The sequence below is a fragment of the Megalops cyprinoides genome, chromosome 8 (genome assembly GCF_013368585.1).
Source record: "Megalops cyprinoides isolate fMegCyp1 chromosome 8, fMegCyp1.pri, whole genome shotgun sequence".
Classification (NCBI taxonomy): Eukaryota; Metazoa; Chordata; class Actinopteri; order Elopiformes; family Megalopidae; genus Megalops; species Megalops cyprinoides.
The window spans coordinates 11,735,452-11,759,950 of NC_050590.1; the positions used below are offsets into that span (position 1 = coordinate 11,735,452).

Consider the following 24,499-nt stretch of genomic DNA (forward strand, 5'->3'; position numbering starts at 1 on the left):
GGATTTGGGAATACTGTAATTATAAGGCTCAATGCAACATCTATTATTTAGAGCTATTTACACGCAAATAAACAAACAGACAAATAAATAAATAATCAGCTAGCCCATGTGAACACCTGTACTGTGGAGGGGGAGGAAAGGATGACACTTAGCACGGCTTATATACAGTGAACTACACCGCATAATAAATACTAGAACCAGGTTATTAAATGGTTGGTAAATTAGCGTTTTCATTCAACTGAATTAGTATTTAGGGTGCCTTTATTTCATTAAACAGACTGACTGTTTTGGGTAACAATCTGGAGCTCGCTGAACCAGTAGCCTGCCTTCCTGCTTGCCTGGGAAATCTTCACGGCAGACATCTCCATCTAGCCGTGTGCTATAATTGAAATGGCGCGTTTTGCTGGAGGCAGGTTGTGAGGGCGCTTTTTGCAATAGCAGAATGCATGTCGATAGACGTCATTTGGTTTTAATGGCCTACAGGATATTTGGCGTTACAATACGAGACATTAGCAAGGGAGAGAGGACAGAAAAAACAGCCGCACGAAAACTGTTTACGGAGATCTGCATATTCACCATCAGCATTTCTTATATATATACTTTATCAACAAGTTATAGGCGACATAGCTTGCATTATTGCTCTATAAGTACAAGAGATGCGAAAAGCGTACCTCGCGTTACTTATTTAGGAACTGAAAATGTATGCCTAGTTGAAAATGCCCTGGGAAATATTACATCAGACGAAATGACAATGATTAAAATCTGCTTTTTTCTTCTTTAAGTCTATTGAACGGCGTGACACCAGCCTGATACTGAACAACATTAAAACCGTTATCCCCCTGCGAACCTGAACTTAAAACCGTTACGAGGATTGATCTATTTTTATTCTGATGGAAAATCAGGAAAAACAACGCTAATGATTCTGTGTAATCGCACCCATTTTGGTAAAAGAGAAAAAATATCACGTTTTCATCTTGAAATTAGCTAGGGCGCGAGTAGGGTTGAGCTAATTGTAGCCTAATCCTTGCCCCAGAGGCGTTTGGAAAGCCTGGAGCAAGAATTCTTTTTTAGCTCTCCTCTGTTATTTAGAGACGGATTATTGGCTTTCTTCTTCTCATAACAGACCCGGCAGTTTCATTTTAGCAAAAAGAAGGACAAGAAGCTAAAAACTCGCAACAGGAGCCAACCACCTCATATTTTAAGGCTATAGAAATAAAGGTTAAAAGGGAAAGGAGAGATTTCTTCTATGTTCAAGGTAAGGACGCCGCTTGCTTCCTGTGTTGCTTTTGTGGAAAGTGCCTAGTCTGAACTAGTCTAGCTAACACTAGCCATTGCGTTTTAAAGCCACAGCGACCTTTTTAAAATCAATGCACCGCTGCTAGATTCGCGGGTTTTAACCCCAGTTTGCGGATATTTTGACTCTTCACTACGAAGGAATAGAGACGACACTCTTGGAATGCTGGAGCATAAGACCGCACATAGTTTTACGAAACTTGCAGTGTAAGGGACAACGCAACCTTCTTCGGGGGAACTGACACAATCTGGCTCGGATTTCTTCGTACTTCTGGAAAATGTTTGAAACGGTATGGTGTTTTTAGTAACTACAGATACGTATATAAAATTATTTCGAGTAATTACTATGCCTAATAGCACAGCTGTTTTAATACATCCATTAAGTGGGTATACCGAGCCGAGCTTGTGTGCAGTATTCGCCGCGCCAGCCGGATGGATTTTTGTTCAAGCTATTGAGGAGGCTAGTTTGTAATTTGTGAACCCCGTACGCGGTGGCCAAAACATACCGAGACCAGTGTTGTGCAATTTCAATTCGCTTTTTGTCTTTGCGTTTGTACCGCTTGTGTTTTAATGAATGTATCTATCATATGCATCAATTTCTGATATGTTGGTATTTGTAAAAGACGCCATGTTGTGCAAATGGGAAAATTTACCCCTTGGCCACCGATGTATATTGAGCAAGAGGGCAAGAGAGTAGAAACCATGTATTGCTCTCGTTTCATTCTGTGGACAAAACGAACTCGAACAGGTTGCGTGTGTGTATTTTCTTTAAAAAATATTTGCATTGGAAAGTGAACTTAGTTTAAATTGATTAATCTAAAAAGAGGACATATTATCCATTTCACTTTAAAATGTTTGTTTTTTTTTCAGGCAGTGTCAGGTGTATTTTAAAACATATGAACTCTGCAAGAAGTTTATGAAAAGAAGTAGGCTAATATGTTCGGTTCTGAATTTGGGAGTTGCCTATCTCAATATAGTTTTTTAAAAAAGGGGTTGGTCAGTGTTTTATTACTGATAATCGCGTGTGGTGTCAAATAACCCAAGAGTACTTCAACAATTCAGTCAACGAGAAGCCGATAATACAGTCAGTCAGGGAACAGATGTCATTGCTGATCTCATTAAAGACGAGTCAATGGTCCTTTTACAGTTCGGATGTTTATTTTGTCAAGGGACTCTTGAGAGCGCTTACTTGGGGTATGAAAAATAATACATTGATAATACTTGAATATGGTTTTTAACGCAGGTGTTTTGTTAAATGTACTATTATTCATTTGGTTTATTATTTTTCACTTCTCTGGATTTTGGCTGTCCTATATTCATGTAACCTTTTCATACAAAAATGAAATCTTTCATGTAATCCCCATCTCAGAAACCCCTTTCATTGCATCTCAGCATCTCAAACCCCCCCACCCTGCACGTGTGTGAGTGAGAGAGAAATACAGAGCGAGAGAGAGAGAGAGTGTGTGTGTGTGTGTGTGTGTGTGTGTGTGAGTGAGTGTGAGAGAGAGAGTATGAACATTTATATCTGGTATATTCACCCAACATTAATATCAGTATTGGTTACCATGGCCCGTGGCTATATGAAGAGGTGGGATAACTTCATACGCCCAAAAGTTCTTAAGTCTTTTGAAGTCTTTCTTTCATTGGGATCTGAAATGTATCATCCAGAGTATGTATTAAACGAACAGTATTCCTGAAGGTTTCGTGTACAGCAAGGCAGGCAACACCCTGGAAAATTCTGCAGTCTTTCAGCATTCTGTGCCCCAGGCACCTTGCCGCAGGCAAAGGACTGAATGGAGCCTAACAACCGCCTTCTGTTTACCTTTTATGGGTAAAATAATAGCTTAACTCACGAGACACTTCGTGGTGGAAAGATTTCGTGAAATCACTCTGAAACTGCAACTATATAGGTTGTTTAATAATCTCCAGTAAAAATCAGCAGCTGTAAACAATAAGGGACATACAGTTATATCATAAGTTAATCAGGTGAGTAGTGTTTGTGCGCACTATAGATGGTTTCACAGCGTGCAGATGTGCCTGTTGGTGCCATAAAATGGCAGTTGCTTGTTCAAGTTTGAAGTTAAGACTGCATGAACTGCACAAATCAAAAAGTGTGAAGAATTGCAGAAAGATTGGAAGTGGTGTGGAAAGGACATATAATCAGCTCCAGGAAGTGTCATGATATATTTTATTCTGTTTAAATCTGGACAGATACTTCTGCTGTACAACACCTGTGAATGTGAAGATCAGCGATACTGATGTTTATGAACAAGTGAGAGTGATTGACTTAAAATTCAGGACACTTCCGCAAACCCCTAACGTTGGACAATTTAGTGGCGTCACCTCTTTGATGAAGCGTCGGGATAACGTTAACAGAACGTTGCAGTATTACACATGAACAGCGTAGATCCTTGACTGCATGTGGGATTACTTTTGTATCAACAGCTGTCACAGTCAGACCCCTCCTCATTCACTTCAGCCTTTTAGAGTTGCTTACCCTCCGCGGCAAGTCATAAGTGCTGAAATACAGGATACAACTGTTCATGCTGTGAAAGGAAACAAGGGATACTTGCACAAACCCCTGGTCAGATTTGAACAAAAAAAAGTCCGGTTCGAAACGTTGCTCACAGAGATTAAACATGCAGCTAGCTCACTAATGCGTCACCAGATAGTGTAATTAACCTTTATGATCTTGTGCCCTGTGAATTCAGATTGGACCACATGGGTGGCCTGGGTTTGATGATGCAATTTATAACGGCTGCAAAGGCAAAATTAGGGGATTGCAATTATGCTTTTATTTGTATATTTCACAATTGAGTTAGAACTTTCTTGTAATTGTAATTTTGTCATCTTATTATCATATCTGAAATAGTCAGCCATGTTAACAGGAACATTTGCGTAATTAGTAAAAACACACAGAAATCGAGAAGTTCTTTATGAAAAAAATCTTTAATTTGGATGTGCCTAGTTACTGAAGCCAACTTGCAAAAACGCCCCTGTATCCCAATTCTCAAATTGGTTATTCGTTTGTCAGGGGATATTTCACGTCTAACACATAAGCCTACGACCTTTAATTAGAATTTTGCAGTTTGTTTTATCCCCCCTTGAGGCTGACACCTAGCATTTCTCTTTCTGGATCGCTAATAAGCATCGTTCCATTTCCCCTCCGGTAGTACGAAGAAAAGGATGCAAATACACTTAATTAGAGTTGTGGCAATAATTTGTAAGCTAAATATGCGATCAGGCAGATGTAGAACTGATCTGATAAGAGTCAGGATCACACTTGCTTTAAAGGTAGGAGATATACTGACAGTCTAGCGACACAGCTCATTTGTTTCTCGGGCTTTCGTATTCGCTTACTCACAGGAAGGAAGAAGCATGTCACGCCTGTCTTTGACCCGGTCTCCAGTCTCTCCTCTGGCCGCTCAGGGAATCCCTCTACCGGCTCAGCTGACAAAAGCAAACGCTCCGGTCCACATTGACGTCGGAGGGCACATGTATACCAGCAGCTTGGCAACTCTCACCAAATACCCGGACTCCAGGTAAGGCTTTGTATCTGTTGGCTGCATGATTGATAAATTTGTTGTGTTTTGAGCAAAGTTTTAGTTTCACTCAGAGACCAAGAATAGTCTAACTTTATCATGCCATCTATTTAACTATCTACCTATCTATTTTTACGTATTATCATGAATTAGGATGTGCGATTTAACAACTGATATGCTTTTAAGAATCAAACTAGAACGAAATGATGAATGGTTGCATTTTAATTGCTATTATTTTAATTTTATCTGATCTTGAAATTTTGTTTACAGTGTCAAATGCTCCATTATTCACGAAGTTATCTTAAATTTGTCCCGATGCTCTACTAGGATATTCTTATGAATTTGAACTCTGAACTTTTAACTTATAATGTACATTTGTGGAAGAATATAATCTGAAATAGAAAAGTACAATTGTTCAGTTACATTTATTAGTTGTCAACCTAGAGTGTAATCTTGAATGTAAGCAAAATTAAATTATTAATACATTGATAATCAAAAATGGTCATAATTGCTTGATTGTTATCCTCTCAATTTGATTCTGGCACCATGTTGACCAGCCTGGAAACTTGAAGTGATGGTTTTCTATTAGAGCATTACTTTTTGATTACATCATGTTGGTACAGTATACAGAAGGAGAGAATAAGTTCAGTATTATAGTCTGGTGTAGAATGGAATAGCCAGTAAACCAAGCCACAAATAGACATTACAGGTATAAAACCAATTAAATAGTTCAACGTTTTGTGTGTACACTGCTGTCATATGTAGAAAATATTAACCAACATTTTTCCTGTTGAATACGCTTCCTTATTTCAGTGTCTGTTTATATTTGCTGGACTGACAAGGAACATTTTACACCTAGATAAAAAGTCAAATTTCAGTATATTAAAATGTTAATAACAGAGCGAAGCTGTGTTGAATAAACATTTGATCAATAGAGTCATCTGACAGGATAGATGCATTCATGTTTATAATGTTTGGCTGTTACTTGAGCTCTGACAGGGAGTGCATGACAGATACTTCTGCCTTATGTGTATATCTAAAACCATAAATGTCTTAGGACAGCATTAAGAGATCATATTTGTCATTGCTAAAAAAAAACACTTATTTTTCCCTGGTTACATCTGTTCAGTGTAAAAATTGTTATTTCAAAGTGAATAGAATTTTCTATGGCAGTTTTATGGCATTGTTTTCTAAGTCATTCTGGACTAGTTCTGTATTCTAGAAATAAACAAAAAATCTGACTGTCATCATGACACAGGGCATACCACTGAACTGTATCTGCATGAACTGAACTTCAGAGCTCATGATGTTTGTTGAATTTGATTTCCTGTTCGCATTCCATCTGTCTGTTAATGTGTGTTGTGTAAGTGAATAGCTAAGGTGGGAACAATTTATTTGTGTTATAGACTCTTTGACAAAATGATGTAGAGAAACAACTGAGTAATGCTTGGGCTTTAAATTTAAGAAAAGGTTTGTTTGGGTCCCAGCAGTTATGAGCTGTGGCAAGTTTAAGTTTATTGGCATTAAGAAAAACATGTTTTGTCAAACTGTTCTGGTGAGCTCCATATCATATCAATGCTCTTTACTTTTGGTAGTGGTCATTCAAGAAGTGATGCACAATGATGCTTTTTTGTGGCTTTATGCAATGTACTTGAAGTCCAGTGATGATAGCCAGCAGAAGCAGGACAACAGAATGAGGAGTTCTTGACATTTCTGTCTTTGAATGACCTCACATTGCGCATCAGTTGGCCTTTTGAGGTGATGGAACGTGCTGTTCGTATGAAATAAGATAAAAGGCACCCCAATTAAATGATTGATCCCTGCACACTGAGACCTGGCATATTACTTCTGATTTATTGCTTTTTCACAAAATTGTTCGACGTGTTGATGTTTCTGTCAAGGACCTTCGTTAGATCATGCCAATATATCAACATGCTGAACATGCTGAACAGGTGTGTAAAAATGTAGTACAGTAAAAGTAACATGCAGAATATCACTATGTAGTAGACAGACATTTATTACTCCTGACTGTTGCTCATCTCATGTAAGAAAGGGTGAAATGGCATGGAAACATAGTAGGCACATGTTAAGTTTTACAACCGACCCCATTTCCCCACCAACCAATGAATATGGATTGAATGAGAAGACTCCAAAGATCTGATCTCAACGCTGCATGATGTCAAGATTCAGTTTAAATTCAGCTCTTAGAGTGAAGAATTTTAATTCACTGATTTCCTTTAATAGATTGCCTGTTTAATAATGTAGAACGCGAAAAGAAACTTAGTCTAGTAACTAATGTCATGGCATTCATCTTCTTTCATGCACCTCACATTAGGAGACAGCAGTCATGAAACATTGATTAGCCACAAAGCTTGTGTAGAGTCCTCTGCCTTATCCACCTCTCACTTATGCCAACTTAGTGCATAGAGGATTGAAGCACACCTAGGATCTTTCTTTGGACCAGTTCACCTGACTATTAATGTTTTAACATTTATATATCAGCAGGAGAGCGAAATTAATCATAAAGTTTCCTTAGACGTTTTGAAAAATGAGGAAGCGAATGAAGTGTCTTATAAAACATACTAACCTCACTCCATGTAGATAACCTTTGAAACGTGTGATTTAGGTATACTAGGTACATTCAACCACCTACTTACCTTTTTGCCAAAATGAAACCAATGCGCTCTTAATGGGACAGAGAGACATGAGCTAGCTTTACATGCATCACTGTTGTGGAGGAAAGTGGTTGAAATGGCTTTGGTTTAAACTTGTTTTTTCTTACTATTGCTCCCTTCTCCCCCCTCACCCGTACTCACACACAGGGCTTAATAGATGTCGTCATTATTGGGAATCAATCTGTGTGTGCTGGAGTCGTCTCTCAGCCTAGCGGGAGTCAAAACACTTGACCCTTCCACACCTCTAGCCTTGATCAAAGTTTCAAATTGTTAGGTACAACAGAGGCACTCAATCTGATATGTATGGGTCTGTGAATTGCCTACATACTTACAGCCAAATCAGCTTCCACCAAGCACCAGTGGGATTTCAGATCAGAGCTGCCTCTGTCCTTCAACCCTCCATTTCAGAAACTCCCACTCGCCATCGAACAGGAAGGCAGCCAGGCTGCTGTGTAGCTCTACCTTGTTTGTCATGAAAGAAACAAAGCAGAGTGACAGTGCCAGTGTCTTTCAGGTGTTAAGAGGCTGTCGTTGCTCGCGATTTACCTAAAGGAAAGTGAGATGGGGGTGAGAGTCAGAGAAAGGAAGAAAGAAAAAGAAAAACAGGCAGCATTTTAATTGCTTTTTTTTAAAGGAAAAAAAATTGGAGATGAAAAACAGATGGCCTGGAGCGGTATGGTGAAATTCTAGCTGGAAGAATTGCAAGACCATATGAGAAAGGACCACCTTGGGCATAACAGGGAGATGAATATTGGTTTTTTATAAAGCATTTTGCATCGATTTCCAGAAAGGGAGAGAGGCAAAGGGTGGGAGGGGGCCATCTTTGCACTTGCTCAGTGGACAAGTTGCTCCAGCTCGCAGGAAAGGAGATAGGTGAATGAAATGGATTCCCTGTGCTAGGATTCTCTCTGAACCTGAAGAGGTGGCAAGAATTCTCTGTGCTTACATTTGCAGCTGAAGGGATGCTGAGGGAAATACATGTCCATATGTGTAAGAGATGTAAAGAATGATCACATTTCTGTAGTATTTTTTATCTGTTAATGTTTGTCACAGCTTGTTAATAATGCAGGACACACACACGCAACCCTGATTGTCATATGATTTTAGGTTTAATGTGAATGCATAGTGCTGACATGAGCAGTTTACAGAAATATATAGATATTAGTGAGCCCTCCAGCTGCTTCTGAAGAAAATTTGAAGAAGGTCATACATAGTGATTTTATTAAGGAATAAATGAAGCATTTCACTAAAGAAATATCAGACGTACTTACCAATAAACAATTTCAGTGTATGTCTGACTGCATCCTAAGAACTGTACAAGCTATTTTTTCATTGGATAGTTTGCCCCATGACAGTGATATTACTTTTCTCAAATGATGTGCTGCTGTTACGTAGTTGTATACTAAATATTTTATCAAAACTTTTATACTAAAAAAGGAAGACTGCTACTCAGCAGCATGAAATTTTTTACCAGGTCTCTGTTCAAATCTCTTTGTAAATTTATTTTGGTGATCACACAACATACAATGAATGTTTAAAATGATTCAAAAGATACTCATGGATAACAGATGGTATCAGTTGATGGAAATAAGCATGTACAAATCAAGCATATTTTTCACACAAGTGTTGCAGTAACCAGACTTCCCTCTTTTTCTTTTTTTTTTGAATAAAAAATAAGCAGGTATTTACAGTGTGACAGTATTTTCAGGTATATCTAATGTATTTTGATGACTTAGAGTATGGACAAATATTGTTTACTTCTGTATGGTATATTAAAAATGGTTTGTTCATCCTTGAGAAATTTGTCTAAAGTTACACTGTGGAAAAGTAGAACCCCCCTCATCTTCAAATAGTACAGCATATTTATATTTACAAATATGTGAGAGTAGGGTAGACCTACTTAAGGCGTCATCACTTACAGATTTGAGGATGTCTCTCCTTTTCACAGTCACTTTGACATTTTTGTTGCTGCCTTAAATCCGGTTTCTAAAATTCCCACACCTACCTGGATATTAATCATTCACACAGAATTCTGACCCTTCTGTAATTATCATATTCATTACTTTTATGAATATGCTGTAAGAGTAGGTTAACATAATTCACACTTCTGTCTTCTTTTTAAAATAAATCAATATAGGTTATAAATCTTGCTGAGAAATGGTAAATTAAACCCCCTCTCTTTCATCTAACTCACCTGCACCTGTAGACACACAGAACCGGTTGAAATTGAAATTATGGTGAAAAGACAGAGCAATGTCAATGTCACAGAAATGCTAATACTGTAAATATGTTGTAAGTTTCAGTATGTATCAAAATTCAGGTGTTCATCATGAAGCTGAACAGACAACTGTGATCTCCAAAATATTGTAGAATTGATGATTATTGAGCTTCAGTGGCCCTCATTATAGCTCACTGCTTCATTTTGAGTACTGTTTTAAGGGAACAGTGGAGGACATGTGGTAACAAGTGTTTTATTATGCCTGACTTGTCAATTGTTTATGGAACTGTTCTCTGCTCTGCATTTTCAGATACTGAATTGCCTTTCAAAAGTTGTTTCCAAAGGAATGTAATGTTTCAGCTGTAGGAAAGAATTACTACACAAACATGTGCATATCATGTTAGTCTAGGTATCTGTAAGACTCTCTAGTAGCCCTCTGATTGTACATAGTTGAGAGCTGCCTGTGCCCTTATGAAAACACAACAGTGTGAGGACTTAAGCAGCTTCAGCTGTGGTTCACCTGTATGCACAGTTGAGACAATGAGACTATGTGGTATGATGGAACAATCTGTTTGTGATTCAAATATCAGTGCTTTTCCAGGGATTTTTAATAATAATAAAAATAAACAAATAAAACATGGGTGTTCAAGAATCAGAGAAATGCTTACATTGTTGAGCAAAGGCTGTATTATTGTGTTACTTTTCATTGACATGACAATTATAGAGCTCTGCTACCAAACCTTTACCATTCATTTCTGTACAGTCACAGACTGTATTTTTTCATCTCAGTGCAGAAGGGATAGTTCAAACACAATCCAGGAACACAAGAAATATGCCTAAAGCTCCTTGTTTCAACCAGGGTGCTAATATATTTAAAGCTTTGCGCTAATCAAATTGAAAAACAAATGGAGTGTAATTGTGTCATGCATTTAAAAGAAAATGTCTTCGGATTTAATTTGCAGAATCAGCCGCCTGTTTAACGGCACAGAGCCTATCGTGTTGGACAGCTTGAAGCAGCACTACTTCATTGATCGGGATGGAGAGATATTCCGCTACATTCTCAGCTTCCTACGGACCTGCAAACTTCTCCTCCCGGATGACTTTAAGGTAAACATGAATTATGTGTTGTTTCTGTTTCCTCCCCCGAATGTAAATAATACTAATCTATTTAAATGAACAGTGTTAGTACTACTTGTGAGGGATGGCAGTGAAATTGTAGAACTTCAGAAGATCTGGTGATTGAAGCTAATTTTACCCAATTATTTTAGTAATTTCTTTTGCCTTGGTATCCTTTTGACAGGGGTGTTTTGTAAATTTGATCATCTTTGATCTCGGTATGGATGAAAGGGCAGGTTTACAGTGTGTCTGTTATTTCACTTTAGGTAACAGAAAACATAATACAAACTTGGAAGTGGATATAAATCAAATGCTGCTCTCAACTGGCACATTGGCTAACCTTAAACAAAATGTTTTAAAACTCAGCTGGAAGCATTCAAGCACCATAGCAAAAAATGGGGGGAAAAGGGAGGACAATCCCACCAGCTTTCACAGCAAAAGTGAATATCCCCCTTCAACATGAATCATGCTCTGGGGACAACGATGAACCTGACATAACCTGGTTCCTACTAGCCCCCTGTCCTCAGCTCTTACATGCAGCTGCTGCAATGGGTGGCACAAGTAATGAACAGATTATGTAAGGAACACCTACAGCATGCACTCCTTGCTGTGTACACTTACAGAGCTGGTCTAACTATAGATGATTCAGATTCATCATCGCGCAAATCTATTGTTTGAAAGGCAGTGATTTTTTTAATTACATGTTTTAATCCCTGTGGAGCCATGCTGCTTACCAGTCATAGTCTCTGCAAAAGAGAACAGTGTTTTCATTCCTTGGTAGCTTCCCACAGACTCCAGTGGAGCAGACCTCAGGTCTATCTGGGTCTGTCTCCCCTCACATAGTATCACTCTTTAGTAGTATCATAGCTATATGAGTAGAAACGGTTTGAGTAATACACACTTTGCTTTCAGAAACATAGATGAAATTAAAAGACCATGCAAAATAGAAGTCTATGCAAAAGACAGTAATATTGCTATTAAATGAGGAGTATGTTGTACATTAGTCCATCTTTACATTATGATTTATGTTGGCAAGAACAGTATCATATTTAATATTTGCTCCATATGCATCATGTGACTTAAATGTTCTATTAGAGACCAAGAGAAGTGATTTGCTCTTGTCCAGTGATTATTGGAAGCGAATATTGTCAACATGTGCACTATTTGTTTTTAGGACAGGTGTATCAGTTTACTCTTAATTAATTTTAACTCTCTTAATTAATTTTTGTGACGACACACTGAGCTCCAGGAATTAGCACAAGTGATAAAATGCAGAGCAGCTGTGATTTCAGACAGTCCTGTTATCGAACGTTATCTTCGTAGTCTACAAAACAAGGAAAGGTGAAAGTGCTGTCTAAATGGAGGATTGTCTTCTGCTGTGTGCGAAAGCCCTGAGCTGTTGTCTTTCAGTGAAAGTGATCTCTAAAGACGGGCTCTCAGGTGAGAGACGCTAGTCTACATTTCTCACTTTCTCTCTCTGTCTCCCTACAGTATATCCAGTTCATTCTTGACAATACCACCCAGACACACAATTGCTGCTCCTCAGAACTGGATAGGCAGGGAGGAGGGTTGCTAGAGTATAATAGCAGACAAGAGGAGTCATGAATGATGCTGGCCTGGGCCTGGAAGCAGGGGTAGAGAAGAGAGGGAGTCTAGGAGCAGTAGTCAGACCTAGGTGTTGCCTGCGAGGTGCGTATATGCACCCTTCCCTACCTGGCTCTCAGTGTCTGCCCAGAGAAGCTCCTTTCGTCCACATGATAGGGCTGCACAGACCTTGTTCCTGTTTTACCACACGTACTGCATGAGCGAGTTCCCACATGGCTACATAGCAGTGGGGAAGAGAGGCCGCAAGGAATGAGCCATGTTTAGGAATTTAGGGTCCTAATTGGGGAAACAGCTCTGATGCTGCACTTAAACCCGCTGAACTCCGCTCAGTGGAAGTGCAGTGCATGAAATGTGTTAGGGTCAATGTGATCAATGCAGAGCGGAGTGCAACCCCACACAGTGAGAATTCCCCTGCTGTTACATCACACAGCCTATTAAACAAATTGGAGGCCTTTTCATTCACCACTAGAAGCCCAGTGTTCTCCGCCGTGGTGCAGCAATCGAAAATGATTGTACAGCCGCAAAACAAAAATTTTTCTGTACTCGTTGCATTGGTACCGTCACAATCCATTGACTTGCTTACCTTTCCATTTGTCTGAGCCTGAAAAATGCAAATGCTGTCAGACAGAATTGATCCTCTCCTTATCTGTACACAATCACGCTTGCAGTCGCTGTGGGGCTTATTTCTGTAGCGCTGGCAGCTATGGCACTGTGTGTTTTGCCAAATCGATGTGAAAGTCAGAGTAGAATTTAAAAATCTCGCCAATGAGCAAGGGAAATGGATTCATCTGTGTTAGCTTCAGATTTTTTATATCATTTTTAAACATCATTTCTTTACTTACAGCTAATTAGTTGTCATTATTATTCATGCAGTCTTTGTTTATGATTCAGTAATAATATAAGCCTGCACCAGTCAAAAGTAGGGATCATAGAAATAGATTGTGCTAATTACAGAAGGATTTCAGCATTAAACTGATAATATCTGAATATCCAATAACGCAGTTAATTTACTCTTATTATACTATTATATCAAATTATTAAACACAGTTTAGTCAGCACTGTAGTATTTCAGGATTCAGTATTTTTGCATGTATCTTCAATGTTATTTGTTGTTGTGTTGTAATGTCCAGCTGTGGTAGGAAAGAAGGGCCATATAATAAGACTGAGAAACATGTTTGGTTGAGATACTAAGCAGCTTTAGACCAGTTAGCATGGCTTAAGTAGCAGTGATTTTTTTAATGATCATTGGCCAAGTTTTTGTGTCTTATTTTGAGGATTTCGAAGACAAACACATTTAGATGCTATAAATGCTACAAATGAAGGCACCCTCTGAACAGTCAGGTTTTGGTGGACAATATCCAGGGTACCAAAAACCAGCGTTGTTGCAAACAGAAACATCGCTGTCAAGAGCATTCTTTTTGTTAGTCTCCCTCCCATTTCTGCTGTAATTATTTTATACTTGTAAGTGTTTTTTCAATATTTACATTTACAAACAAATAACCAGTATGCGAGCAGTAGCTTATTTTAAATACATTCACATTGTTGAAGTTCAGAATGCTAATGTAACAGCTGAAGTTTGCATTTCTTTCCAATGTTTTCCTTTTTCAGACTAATCATACTTCTCTCAAAATGGAGGTGATTGTAGGTAGATATCACCTCTTTTATGATGTTGAAACAAAAGTCTTGTTTTTAGTGTTAGTCTAAAGGGACTCTGGGGAGGAAGGGGGGTGTCAAATTATTGTGTGTGATGTGCTTTGCAAATAGAAAACAACCAATTAATTTTAGTGTTTGTGTGTGTTTTGTGAGACTTGGAGATCAGTGATGTTTCAGTGAAGGGTAGAAAAATAGGCTAGTGTGAGGGCATTTGCCTTGCCAGTGGGTGCTCAGGTTGGGATCATTATTTTGGAGCTCAACCGGCATGTCTGGCCACAGGTTTTTTTAGGGGTGAATCTTCTCTGAGAGTTGTGGGTCTGCCTCTCTCATCCTCACTTTAGTGGTAAGGATTATACTGTTGTTTTCTGTTCTGCTCAGGATGACTAAACTGCCTTGCAGACAGACCCCTGTTAAAAACATATCCATCCCTCGCCTCAGACCTGTGAAGGATGAGGAGCCACACTTTGATACAGAGCAGACCCTGAAGGGGAACGTCTCTGTATGCGTTTTGTCAGCAGCAGTGAGAGGGAAGAGAGGAAAGGGGAGAAAAACACAACTTCTTCACATGCAGCAATTTGGAGTATTAGGACATCTGCTTTAGATGTATTGTGTCACTGGTCTCCAGACCTGCAGCTGGGTTTAGGGGCTGGATGGTGGGGGTGGGGTTTACATGTATATGTGTATGTGATGTACCATTACTACACAACAATGACAGCAGTAAGTCGGCTTCTCCTCAATTAATACCACTGCTTCACTGAGTAGCATTTTTTTGACTTAGTCCATCACCACTTTCTCACTGGCACCCCCACCGCTAGACTCTCAGATGAAGAAAGGTGGAGGTAAAGGAAGACTTTCCTTCCAACACTACATGTACCTCTACAAAGTGCCTTAGGACAGACCTGCAGCTGATGATGATGCAGTCAGAATGAAACATGTTCTTCCTGTACATTCTTCAAAAGGGGAAATAGAAGTCAAATGTGTTCCAAATTCCACAGCTGAAAATGCATTCTTGTGAAACCCTTCCTCTTGCGATGCATGTGGTCGATTATCTGTGACCCCAAAACACCTCATGTCCTTATGTGCACTTATATTGCACAAAATGTGTGCCCTATTACGTTTTTTTCACCATCTTTCTACCATGCCTATTCATAGTGCGCTAGCTTTCCGTGGTGTTCTTTATAGTACTGTTCCGCAATGGTGCCATCTGGTCTTGTGGGAAATTAGAGGCAAGAGCGAGGGGGCAAATCACCTCCAGCAAGCATAACCCAGGGGGAAGGCAGGCAATCTGCTCTCAGACTGTCTGCAGAGAAAGATGCGCCATGTCGGCTCACTGCAGCAACGCTATGATGGTTGCAGTGGAGTCGGCTAGCCTCGCTTTTCCATCCCATGCAGCCACAGACATTCCTGGACACCATTGTATTTTTCTTAATAACTCCTAGGATATACAACAGCGGAAACCTATCATCGCCGCTTTATTTGGATTTTTTATGGCTTTCTGGTTTACTTGAGTGAGGTGGAGGGAATGCCTTTTATCCTGGGCAGTACAAGGAATGAATTACTGTGTGGAGCAGACCCAGAAACACAGTGGTGTGGCAGCATCTGTGTGTGTGTGTATACTGGGAATGCAATGATAAGATGGTGCGGCACACGGCTGTCATAGAGGATACATAAAGAGCAGAACAGGGGATCATGAAATGCCAAGTGATGTATGAAAACCAACCAGATGGAAATGGCTTTGTTCCTCTGAGTGCCTCAAACACTTGACAGATTAGCATTTAGCCGCATGTATTATCAGTTAACTTTTTTTAGATAAAACAGACACTTGGCTTACAAAACGTCATACTGCGATGTCCCATCGGGTTTTATGGAAAAGAAGGGGGAAGTATTCCCTTCATAAAGCAACCTTTAAAACAGACTTTGCATTGTTCTTGAAAAAACTGACAACATGTGACCTATATATGAATTGTACATATCACAATTTATCAATGAGAGAATATGATTAATATCAGGGGAAAGTGTTTGGATGGATTTTCCAACTGCTCCAACTCCATGGCTCTTACACTGCTGATTGAGCATGTTGTTGTTATTAGGCTGTCCCTCACCAGTGTGTGTGTCTGCCTGTAGGACTTCAACCTGCTGTATGAGGAGGCACGGTACTACCAGCTGACTCCCATGATCAAGGAGCTGGAGCGCTGGAAGCAGGAGAAGGAGCAGCGGAAGCTGGCGCAGCCCTGCGACTGCCTGGTGGTGCGGGTGACACCTGACCTGGGCGAGAGGATCGCCCTGAGTGGGGAGAAGGTGCTCATCGAAGAGATCTTCCCCGAGACCGGGGACGTCATGTGCAACTCTGTCAACGCTGGCTGGAACCAGGACCCCACACACGTCATCCGCTTCCCCCTCAATGGCTACTGCAGGCTCAACTCTGTGCAGGTAAGACCACAGCTCCTGGAGGGGCGGGCTGGTGATTGTTAAAAATGAATGGAAAGTCAGATCAGAGCACATCTTTTTTATTTAGTGAAGTTTTCATTCAGTTTCCTGGAAATCTTTTTCCCTGTGGTTTCTTGGAAGGCCTTACCAAGAGCTCAGTCATATCTGTGATTGCTGTATGGTGTGGATTTTAGATTAAAACCAGGACACCATTAGTTGGCACATAATGAGAGGGTAATATTTTCCCCTCAAAGTTGTATGACATGGACTCTATTATAAACCTTTGACCTAATTGCAAAGGATAGGGTAGGTGGTATGTATGTAATTTGGGAAGGTGTTTTGAGATGTAAGAGGAGGATCATGGGGCTGGCAGGTGTGTGAAGGAGGTGTCTTGACACAGAAGCCGAGGTGCAGCTGCCCCTCCTCAGACACCATCACATCGTCTCAGAAGTGTCAGTCCTGGAGGCTCCGTGATCACCACAGCCTCACACCAGCAAGAAACAGCCTAGCCAAACCCAGCACACCCTTACCCGGGTTGCTCAAAGCTGAGAGACCACTTCCAGAGTGGAGAGAAGCTGAGAAACCTGTTTTAGTCTGTAGTTATTTTTTGCATAAAATAAAAAAGGAGAAAACAGGGAAGAAAATTATATGCATAATTTATACTTTACTCCTTTAACACGTAGCTCCACTTTTGAAAAGGCTCCAATATAAGACTGCCCGCAGCAATAGAAATACATGTATTGCATTTTTTAATACCATACTTAGAATTTCTCAAACATCATAAACTGGTTTATATTTCTCTTTATAGATTTTTAAATGTCTTGCAATATAATTAATTAGAGCATCAGCGAACACGTTTTCCTTGTCTACTTACAGCTGAATACATTCTTGGTTCACTTGCATCCATTTCAGGTGTACTGGAAACCTCTTCACTTTTATTATTGTCCAATCTTAAGGACAGTCTCAGAGCAGGGGCCAAGGTGAAACGAATCCTTTTTTTCATTGTACAAACAACATCCGGCACTAAAAGGAAACACTACTCCCAGGGTCAGGGTTTCCCGTTAACTGGGTTTTTTTTTTTTGTTTTTTGTTTTGCTCAATACATAAAGACAGGGGTTTAAAAAGAGCTTTTGTTAAGAAGTATGCTCCTTACCCAGATGAATAGGCATTTTGAGAAGCAGTTTCTTTCTGTCCATAATTTGATGTTCCTTCAAAGCAGAGATAGTGGGATTGGATGTAGGGAAAGGCAACAGAGAGAAGTATACAGAGATATTTTCAGTGTAATGGGAGATTTTTCTAAACAATTTACTTAGCCTGTCCTTTCTCATTGTTGCACAAAAGTATGGAAAAAACTACAAGAATAGTCATCATTTTTCCAAGGAAATAGTGTCTGGTCGATTTGGTTTCATTTTTGGCCTACCGCCCAGTGGAAGTTGGTGCCACACCTAGTAGAGACAGAGTTGGAGATTAGTGCACAGGATATACAAGGTGCAATCTTAGTATGAATAGGGAGGTCAGCTGATACTGCTGACAGTGATTGAACACTCATGGCATGGGAGATGGGTGACAACTCTAAGGAAAACATCTTTGTGGATTTATTCTAACTGGATAGCTTTCCAAGCCTCAGAACCAGAATAAAAGCAACTTTAAATTGACACCGTCCTATACTTCAACCAGATTTGATTTAACCTCCGCTTAAACCAAGAATGATTCACTTGGAAAACAACATGAAAGGTGTTCCAAACACCAGCGAGCAAACAAACGAACAAACAAAAGACATGCTCATGAACATGCTCCCCAGTCGTCCAAGGAATTCAGAGAATAATGCAAACCACCTGTCTTGTGATGTGGTGCCAGGAGAAAAGCAGTCAGCTTGGATAAAAGGGAAAACATTTCGCGAAAAAACTCACAAAGGTGTGTGCAAACAGTCCCAAAGCAGGAGCCGCATGGGCCAGACCATACATCATGTTGATGGAGCACTTGCATCAGGCCAGATACTACTTTTCCTTTGTCACAGTGACAGGAGTGGCGCTTAGATTGCTCCTGAACATTCCTGCTGCCAGTTCTGGGGACACAAAGCGCTTCAGCCCTGGTCTAATATGTCAAGAACCTGAGCAATCAATTCTAGGTCAGGTATATTACGATGTAATACAGCCTGGTTGTTGACCCCCTCTCTCAAACAAGACAAACGAACTGATGTGGTGAAATCGGTCAAACCGAGCTGCAAATTGTCGTGCCAAACCTCAGAGGACAGGATCAGCAACATTACAACAAAAGTGTAAAAATCTGCATTCAAAGGCTCTCTTGTGAGCATCCCCTATAAACTTCAATTGAGGGACTAGCATACTGGTTAAATGAAAACAATAAGCATTTCTTTCATGACTGGAATGCTGAAATGGTACTTTGTTACAAAAGCTGTCAAATATGATCAGTCAAAAAACTTGGCAGAGATGACAGCAACTTTGTCGCATGTAACAGGCAATTCATTTTTGAACAAAGGTGATATCCCTGTGCAGTCCCTGTAAAGGCTGGCATGTGGCACACTGCCTGTGACACATGTCACACAGCCCTGCTCTAAAGCTCTGTGAGATGAGATGGAGATCCGTAACTGTCAGGAGAGGTGTATGTACCCCAGCTCCACTGGCCATCAATATTGCATCATGCATTGTTTCTAGCCATGAGGTTTATCCACTTTGATTGTTCTCCCTGTTCCTCCGTTGTTGTGTTTGGATCTGATGACAGAGAAGTAGTACAGTGAGCAAGACATCCTCTTTCAATCCCCATGGCGATGGCAGTTCTGGGCTTGGGATCTCCTGGCACTGATCCCTGGCGCCAAGCACTGAGTTGGCTCTGCTCGTATAGAAGAGGAAACTACAGAGCCATGTCATCAACACAAGGATCAGGAATTGCGCTGTTTCGAAAAGCACTTTTGACGGAACAGCTTAGACGCTTCACTCCACATACGATGCCGCGTACACATCTTCAAACTCCAAGTCAGACAAAGAAACAGAAAAAAATAAACTAAAAAAAGTTTCCAAAAGTAGGTAACTTACATAAGGAATCATGATGCATTGATCTCTGTCATTATCTGTGTAGAGTACCTGCCTTTCTTTGTGAAACAAATAGGCTGATATCTCCTCAGAGTCTGCAAGATGTTGAATTTCATGTATTCATAAACAAGAAAAAAGGCACGATTTTTGACAATTGGGAAAGGGTTTACTGAGAGTGGATCTGTCACGTTCTACAAGCAAGCTTAAGATTGCGTACTGTGGCATCATTGTTGTCAGGACTGACATACCACACAACTTTTTAAATCAGGCAGCTGTAGTCACCAACTGGCAATACTGTTGTGATGTCTGAGGCATACAAGGATACCAAATAACAGTGGGTCAAATAAACACTCCTGCTCTAGCTATCTTCTAGTTCTGTCTAATTTGTATGTTTTGTCTGGGTACTCAGCATTTAGATATTGTGTCTTTTATCAATCCATATCTCTCTAACTGCTTCTTTGTTACTGTGTTTCTACAGGAAAGTTTTTGGAACATTGGGTTGTTCAGTGGTAATTTTTTTCATTGGCTGTTGACAGTTCTTATAACCTCAGGTTGTTAAGCCTGACAGTCACTGCAAAAGTGCTAGCAAGAGCAATTATTGTAGGGTATAATCACCTGACATATGACACATTTTATGCCAATAAGCATAGCAAGCTCAGTCATAACAAACATGGCTATAATTGAGGCTAAAACAGTCCTAAAACTATGTTTTCTAAGCTCAAAGGCATTGTTCACTTTTGTAGCATTGGCTCAGATGGATTAACTAATGAGGAACTTATGTTTTTTACCCCCCCAAACTTGCTGGGACAATGTCAGGTTCTTCCAGGAAGTGTACTGTGCTCAGTTTTCTCAGGGAGCAGAAACTCAAAATCACTGTATAGGGAAGAGAGGCGGCTTGATGGATTGATGTAGTAAAGTTGATTGAATCAGTAGCTGCCATGTTTCAGTGCTTGTTGAAATCAGGAGGGGGGAATACAGATTGGGAATGCTAGCTGGCTGATTAAAAGCACATAGCTTGTAGAAAGTATGTGCATTAAATTAATATTACTTTCCAAATCTGAGTAAAACTTTACCTCCAAATGCTGTAGTCTTCTTAAGGAACATGATCCTGGGCTGAACAGAGAAAGCATGAGCGCTTTATTATGGAGGAACTGGATCACAAGATAGTCAAGGCCCACATGTAAAAGGCTGATGGGTACAAAATTGTAATTGTAGTGAATGCTGGACTGAATGAAGGAAAATTCATTTTGCCTTACCTGAAAATGTTTGATAGCCTTTTCTCCAGTGTAACCATTGAAAGTACATCTAAAATCAGAGATTCAGGAAGTGCTCTCCCACAATGAGGAGCTCCATAGTTCATTGATCACTTTGTGTACATTCTGAAATTTGTTTGATCTCTCAGCAGCCATTTTGTGCTGTGTATTCTCTTGTATGTTTACAAGCAGTATTCAACAATGTAATCTTTGAAAAGGCTATTTTTTGTATTGAGCAATCAGATGAAATATGCTAAGCATTATGATGAAGTTCAAAATGATATAATAATCAAAACAGTGAGTGCGTTTTGGAGTGTTTGATGCTTCAGCAAGTTTCCTAATTAGAAAGTGTCTTTGGATTGCTACGAGCCGTCTGTCGCTAGTTCCTCCACATTAACAACTTGGTCATCGCCCACCATGCTTTTGCACCGTGTGACGAGAGTGGTCGTTACTCTGCTGAAGTCACATGCCACCCCTCGTTTCATCACCATCTCATTAAGTCAGAAAAAAGTATTAAAGTCTGCAGTGAGTAATTAAAAGTTCAGCCTTGGTTTAACAAGGCATATCTGTTTACGGGATCTTTGAATTCTTAACAAGTCCCCAATTCCACTCCCACGCCCGGTAAATTTCACGAGATGCTATACTGAACAAGAAGTGCTAATTGCCCCTCTGTTAGCCCACAAATGGGGCTGCCATTCTAATGATAAGGAAAGCCACTTTCTGTGGGCTTCATGAGAATGCTTGCATTTTGCATGAACTTGTTTGGCTTTTTCTTTCTGGCAGTGTAGCCCTTAGCAAGACCTTTCATTTTCATGCACAGCCTACTTTAAAGGACTTGGGAATAAATAAATACACAATGCTTCATGCATTGGAATTTAAAGAGATAGCCATCCAAAAAAAACTACAAAAATTGCTGAAATGGATGAAAAATGCCAGTCTCACAGAATCTGACATGAATGGCAATGCGTGTAAAAGCGGAGTGTATAGTGGCAGGTTCTGTGACAGTGGTATCAGACCCTATGAATACGCACCCATGTATTGTCAGGCAGACCCATAAGAATTACTTGTTTATTCCCTGCTGCACTGTCAAGCAGACATGATGGACCCCACACTTCCTCTCTTCCACTGTCTCCCCACAGTAGGTTCATATTTGCAGGAAAGATAGAAGGGCCACAGATCGGAACACCAGGAGGTCAGCGACCCACAGAGCAGGAAAATGCTAATTGTATCTCCTGAAATCTCAAATATTGCTGCTATTTTCTTATTTTTCTTAGGCCATAGTAAGACTTCATTTAAATTAATTTAATTTGCAATCCTGTTAATTAGTTATTAGACTTGAAAAGCAACAGGCTAGAATCTCATTGTGAGCAGAAAAACAGATACCATGTGGGTGTACCAGAGATCTTATTTTGACTTAAGTGTAGTGTTTCATGTGATTCTTAAAATTATGTGACTGGGATATCTCAGGAGCTGCTCCTTGAACCCAGAAAACATTTTATTTGTAATTCCTATAAAGATTATGGCATTTTGATATGAAACAGTATATATTACTATTCCATGTCATCCAGTGACGTTTCTTGAATATTATGCAATTGTCTGAAACTAATGATTCAAATTAATGTGAGGCTCAGATTATATCTAAGAGAAACATCAAATCTGTCCTCTGCACTGTGTACACCTCTTAGAGAGTGACAGAAAAACAAACACCTCCCTGGGTATGTTTTGATCCTTTATGCACCATTGTAACCCTTTTAAGAGCAGAAAGGGAAAAACTGATCAGTACCATCAGTGATCACTGATCAGTGGAATGTATGTACTCATTGTTAAGATTGGTATGCCTGATGAAATATTGTAATACTCACATTAACATTATAATTTTAGGTTGACAATTGATTTGTTTCATGTGTTGATAACAAAGCAGTGGTGACAGTGCTTTGACCCTTTCTAACTTCCTGTCCCTCCAGGTCCTGGAACGGCTCTTCCTGAAGGGCTTCAGTGTGGCAGCATCGTGCGGTGGCGGCGTGGACTCCTCCCAGTTCAGCGAGTACGTACTGTGCCGAGAGGACCGGAGATGTCAGCCTATCAACACCCCTATCAGAATAAAGCAGGAGCCTCTGGACTAGAGCATGCTGGGAAAGAGACTGGCGCCGAGGTGGACACTCATACAGAACATCCCCCCTCCCAAAAAAAAAAAAAATAAAAAAAAATACAGAAAAAAAAAACCCAACGACAACACGTAGGTATTAACAGACACCACTTCGCGTCATCAGCTCTGTGGAACACAGTGCTTGAACGGGAATGTAATTTCAGCAAGTCCGAAAAAAAAATGCTTTGATTCTGTCAAGATTACCCAAAGAAGTTATAAAACAAGGGACTTGTGAAGAAAAACCTGGACCATTTCAATTTTGTAAACAAACTCTTGTCCTCCTTTTGTTCTTGGTACTATGAGCCCCTCTGACAAGATGATGCAGATACCACGGGGGGGAGACCCGTCTCTCACTTCAGCGCAGCCTGGCCTGTCGTCCAGTCTTGTCTCTGTGTGAAGCCTGTGTGTTATGTGTGACGATGTGGCTGAATGTGGACAGCGCTTGTGTGCAGACGCTCAGCCTCCTCCCACAGTAGTAACTTATGGAGCATTTACTAGGAAACCAGTACACCCCAGCCAGCTGACAGGTGACAGAATACTCCAGCGCGACAATGCCAGCCTGCTTCATTTCTTTATTTCCGTATTGAAAGACAGAGTGAATGAATGGGCTTTATATGAAATGATCTTGTTCTTTGCTGAATGCTGAATCTGTTATTTTATTTTTAGGTGTACGAGTGTGTACGACTATATAGTGTTTCAGTCTTGTTGCTCTGTTATTTCCACACTGATTTATATGATTTATAGGTATATTTTTATTTTCCATATGAAGGATTTCTGAAACTTGTTCTCAAAAGTCATTTGGTTTGAAAGCATAAGTAGGAGCCACTTGGCACTGGCTGTACAAACACTATTATGTCTGGAGGCTACATGGCTAAAGCATTCTAGCTGCTAATGCATTCAGAACCAGAGAAGGCCTCATTGTTATAACAAGGCTGCAGGGAAACCTGAGTATTTGTAAGAGCTTTTCTGATCGTATTTCTAAATCTTCCACCCAAGAATATGAAACACACATATGAAGAGCACACGTATTTATTCTTCAGGATTATCATTTTTTCATAATTAGCCTTAAAACATATCCCTTGCTCTAATTCGACAGGCACGTACAAAAAATGGAAATTAATCATGTATTATTCTAAAATCAGGTAGAATAAGTGTGATAGTTTTAGAACAAGATCATTTGAAAACAAGTAAAGAAGTAGCAGTGGTAAATTATTTTGTTGTACAGTGTAAAATTCTGCATGAAGCTTTGACTACACTGGCCCAGCTGTGACAGAACAAAGCCCTGAGATTCCCAGAGCATTTGGGGCCTGGTTCACGACCTGAGAACCAACATCAAAAGCTGTAGTAACGGGATCCCTGTGTGATCCTTGTGCTTGACTTCCTTCTTTTGCACTTAAACGCCTCCCCTCCATTTCCCTGAGCATGGGACAAGGAATGACTCTGGGAGCAATCAATGATGTCCCTCATTGAGACCGCGCCCCAGGCTAGTCATTTCCTGCCTCTGCCCCAAAGCGGTCAAGT

The 24,499-nt window shown here is 40.1% G+C and overlaps 1 protein-coding gene across 3 annotated transcripts; it reads left to right on the forward strand.

Moving 5' to 3' along the window:
* The first annotated feature begins 368 nt into the window (after positions 1–368).
* Positions 369–23,614, forward strand: LOC118782418 (BTB/POZ domain-containing protein kctd15). 3 transcript variants are annotated; one of them, XM_036535766.1, is made up of 5 exons: positions 369–1,255; positions 4,660–4,835; positions 10,691–10,835; positions 16,227–16,532; positions 22,797–23,614. In XM_036535766.1, exons 1-5 carry the CDS (start codon positions 1,247–1,249, stop codon positions 22,953–22,955), a joined length of 795 nt encoding a protein of 264 aa, XP_036391659.1. In that variant the 5' UTR covers positions 369–1,246; the 3' UTR covers positions 22,956–23,614. The 3 variants fall into 3 exon arrangements, with proteins under 3 accessions (XP_036391659.1, XP_036391658.1, XP_036391660.1); XM_036535765.1 differs by lacking the exon at positions 369–1,255 and adding an exon at positions 1,268–1,583; XM_036535767.1 differs by lacking the exon at positions 369–1,255 and adding an exon at positions 3,827–3,877.
* Positions 23,615–24,499: the final 885 nt, after the last annotated feature.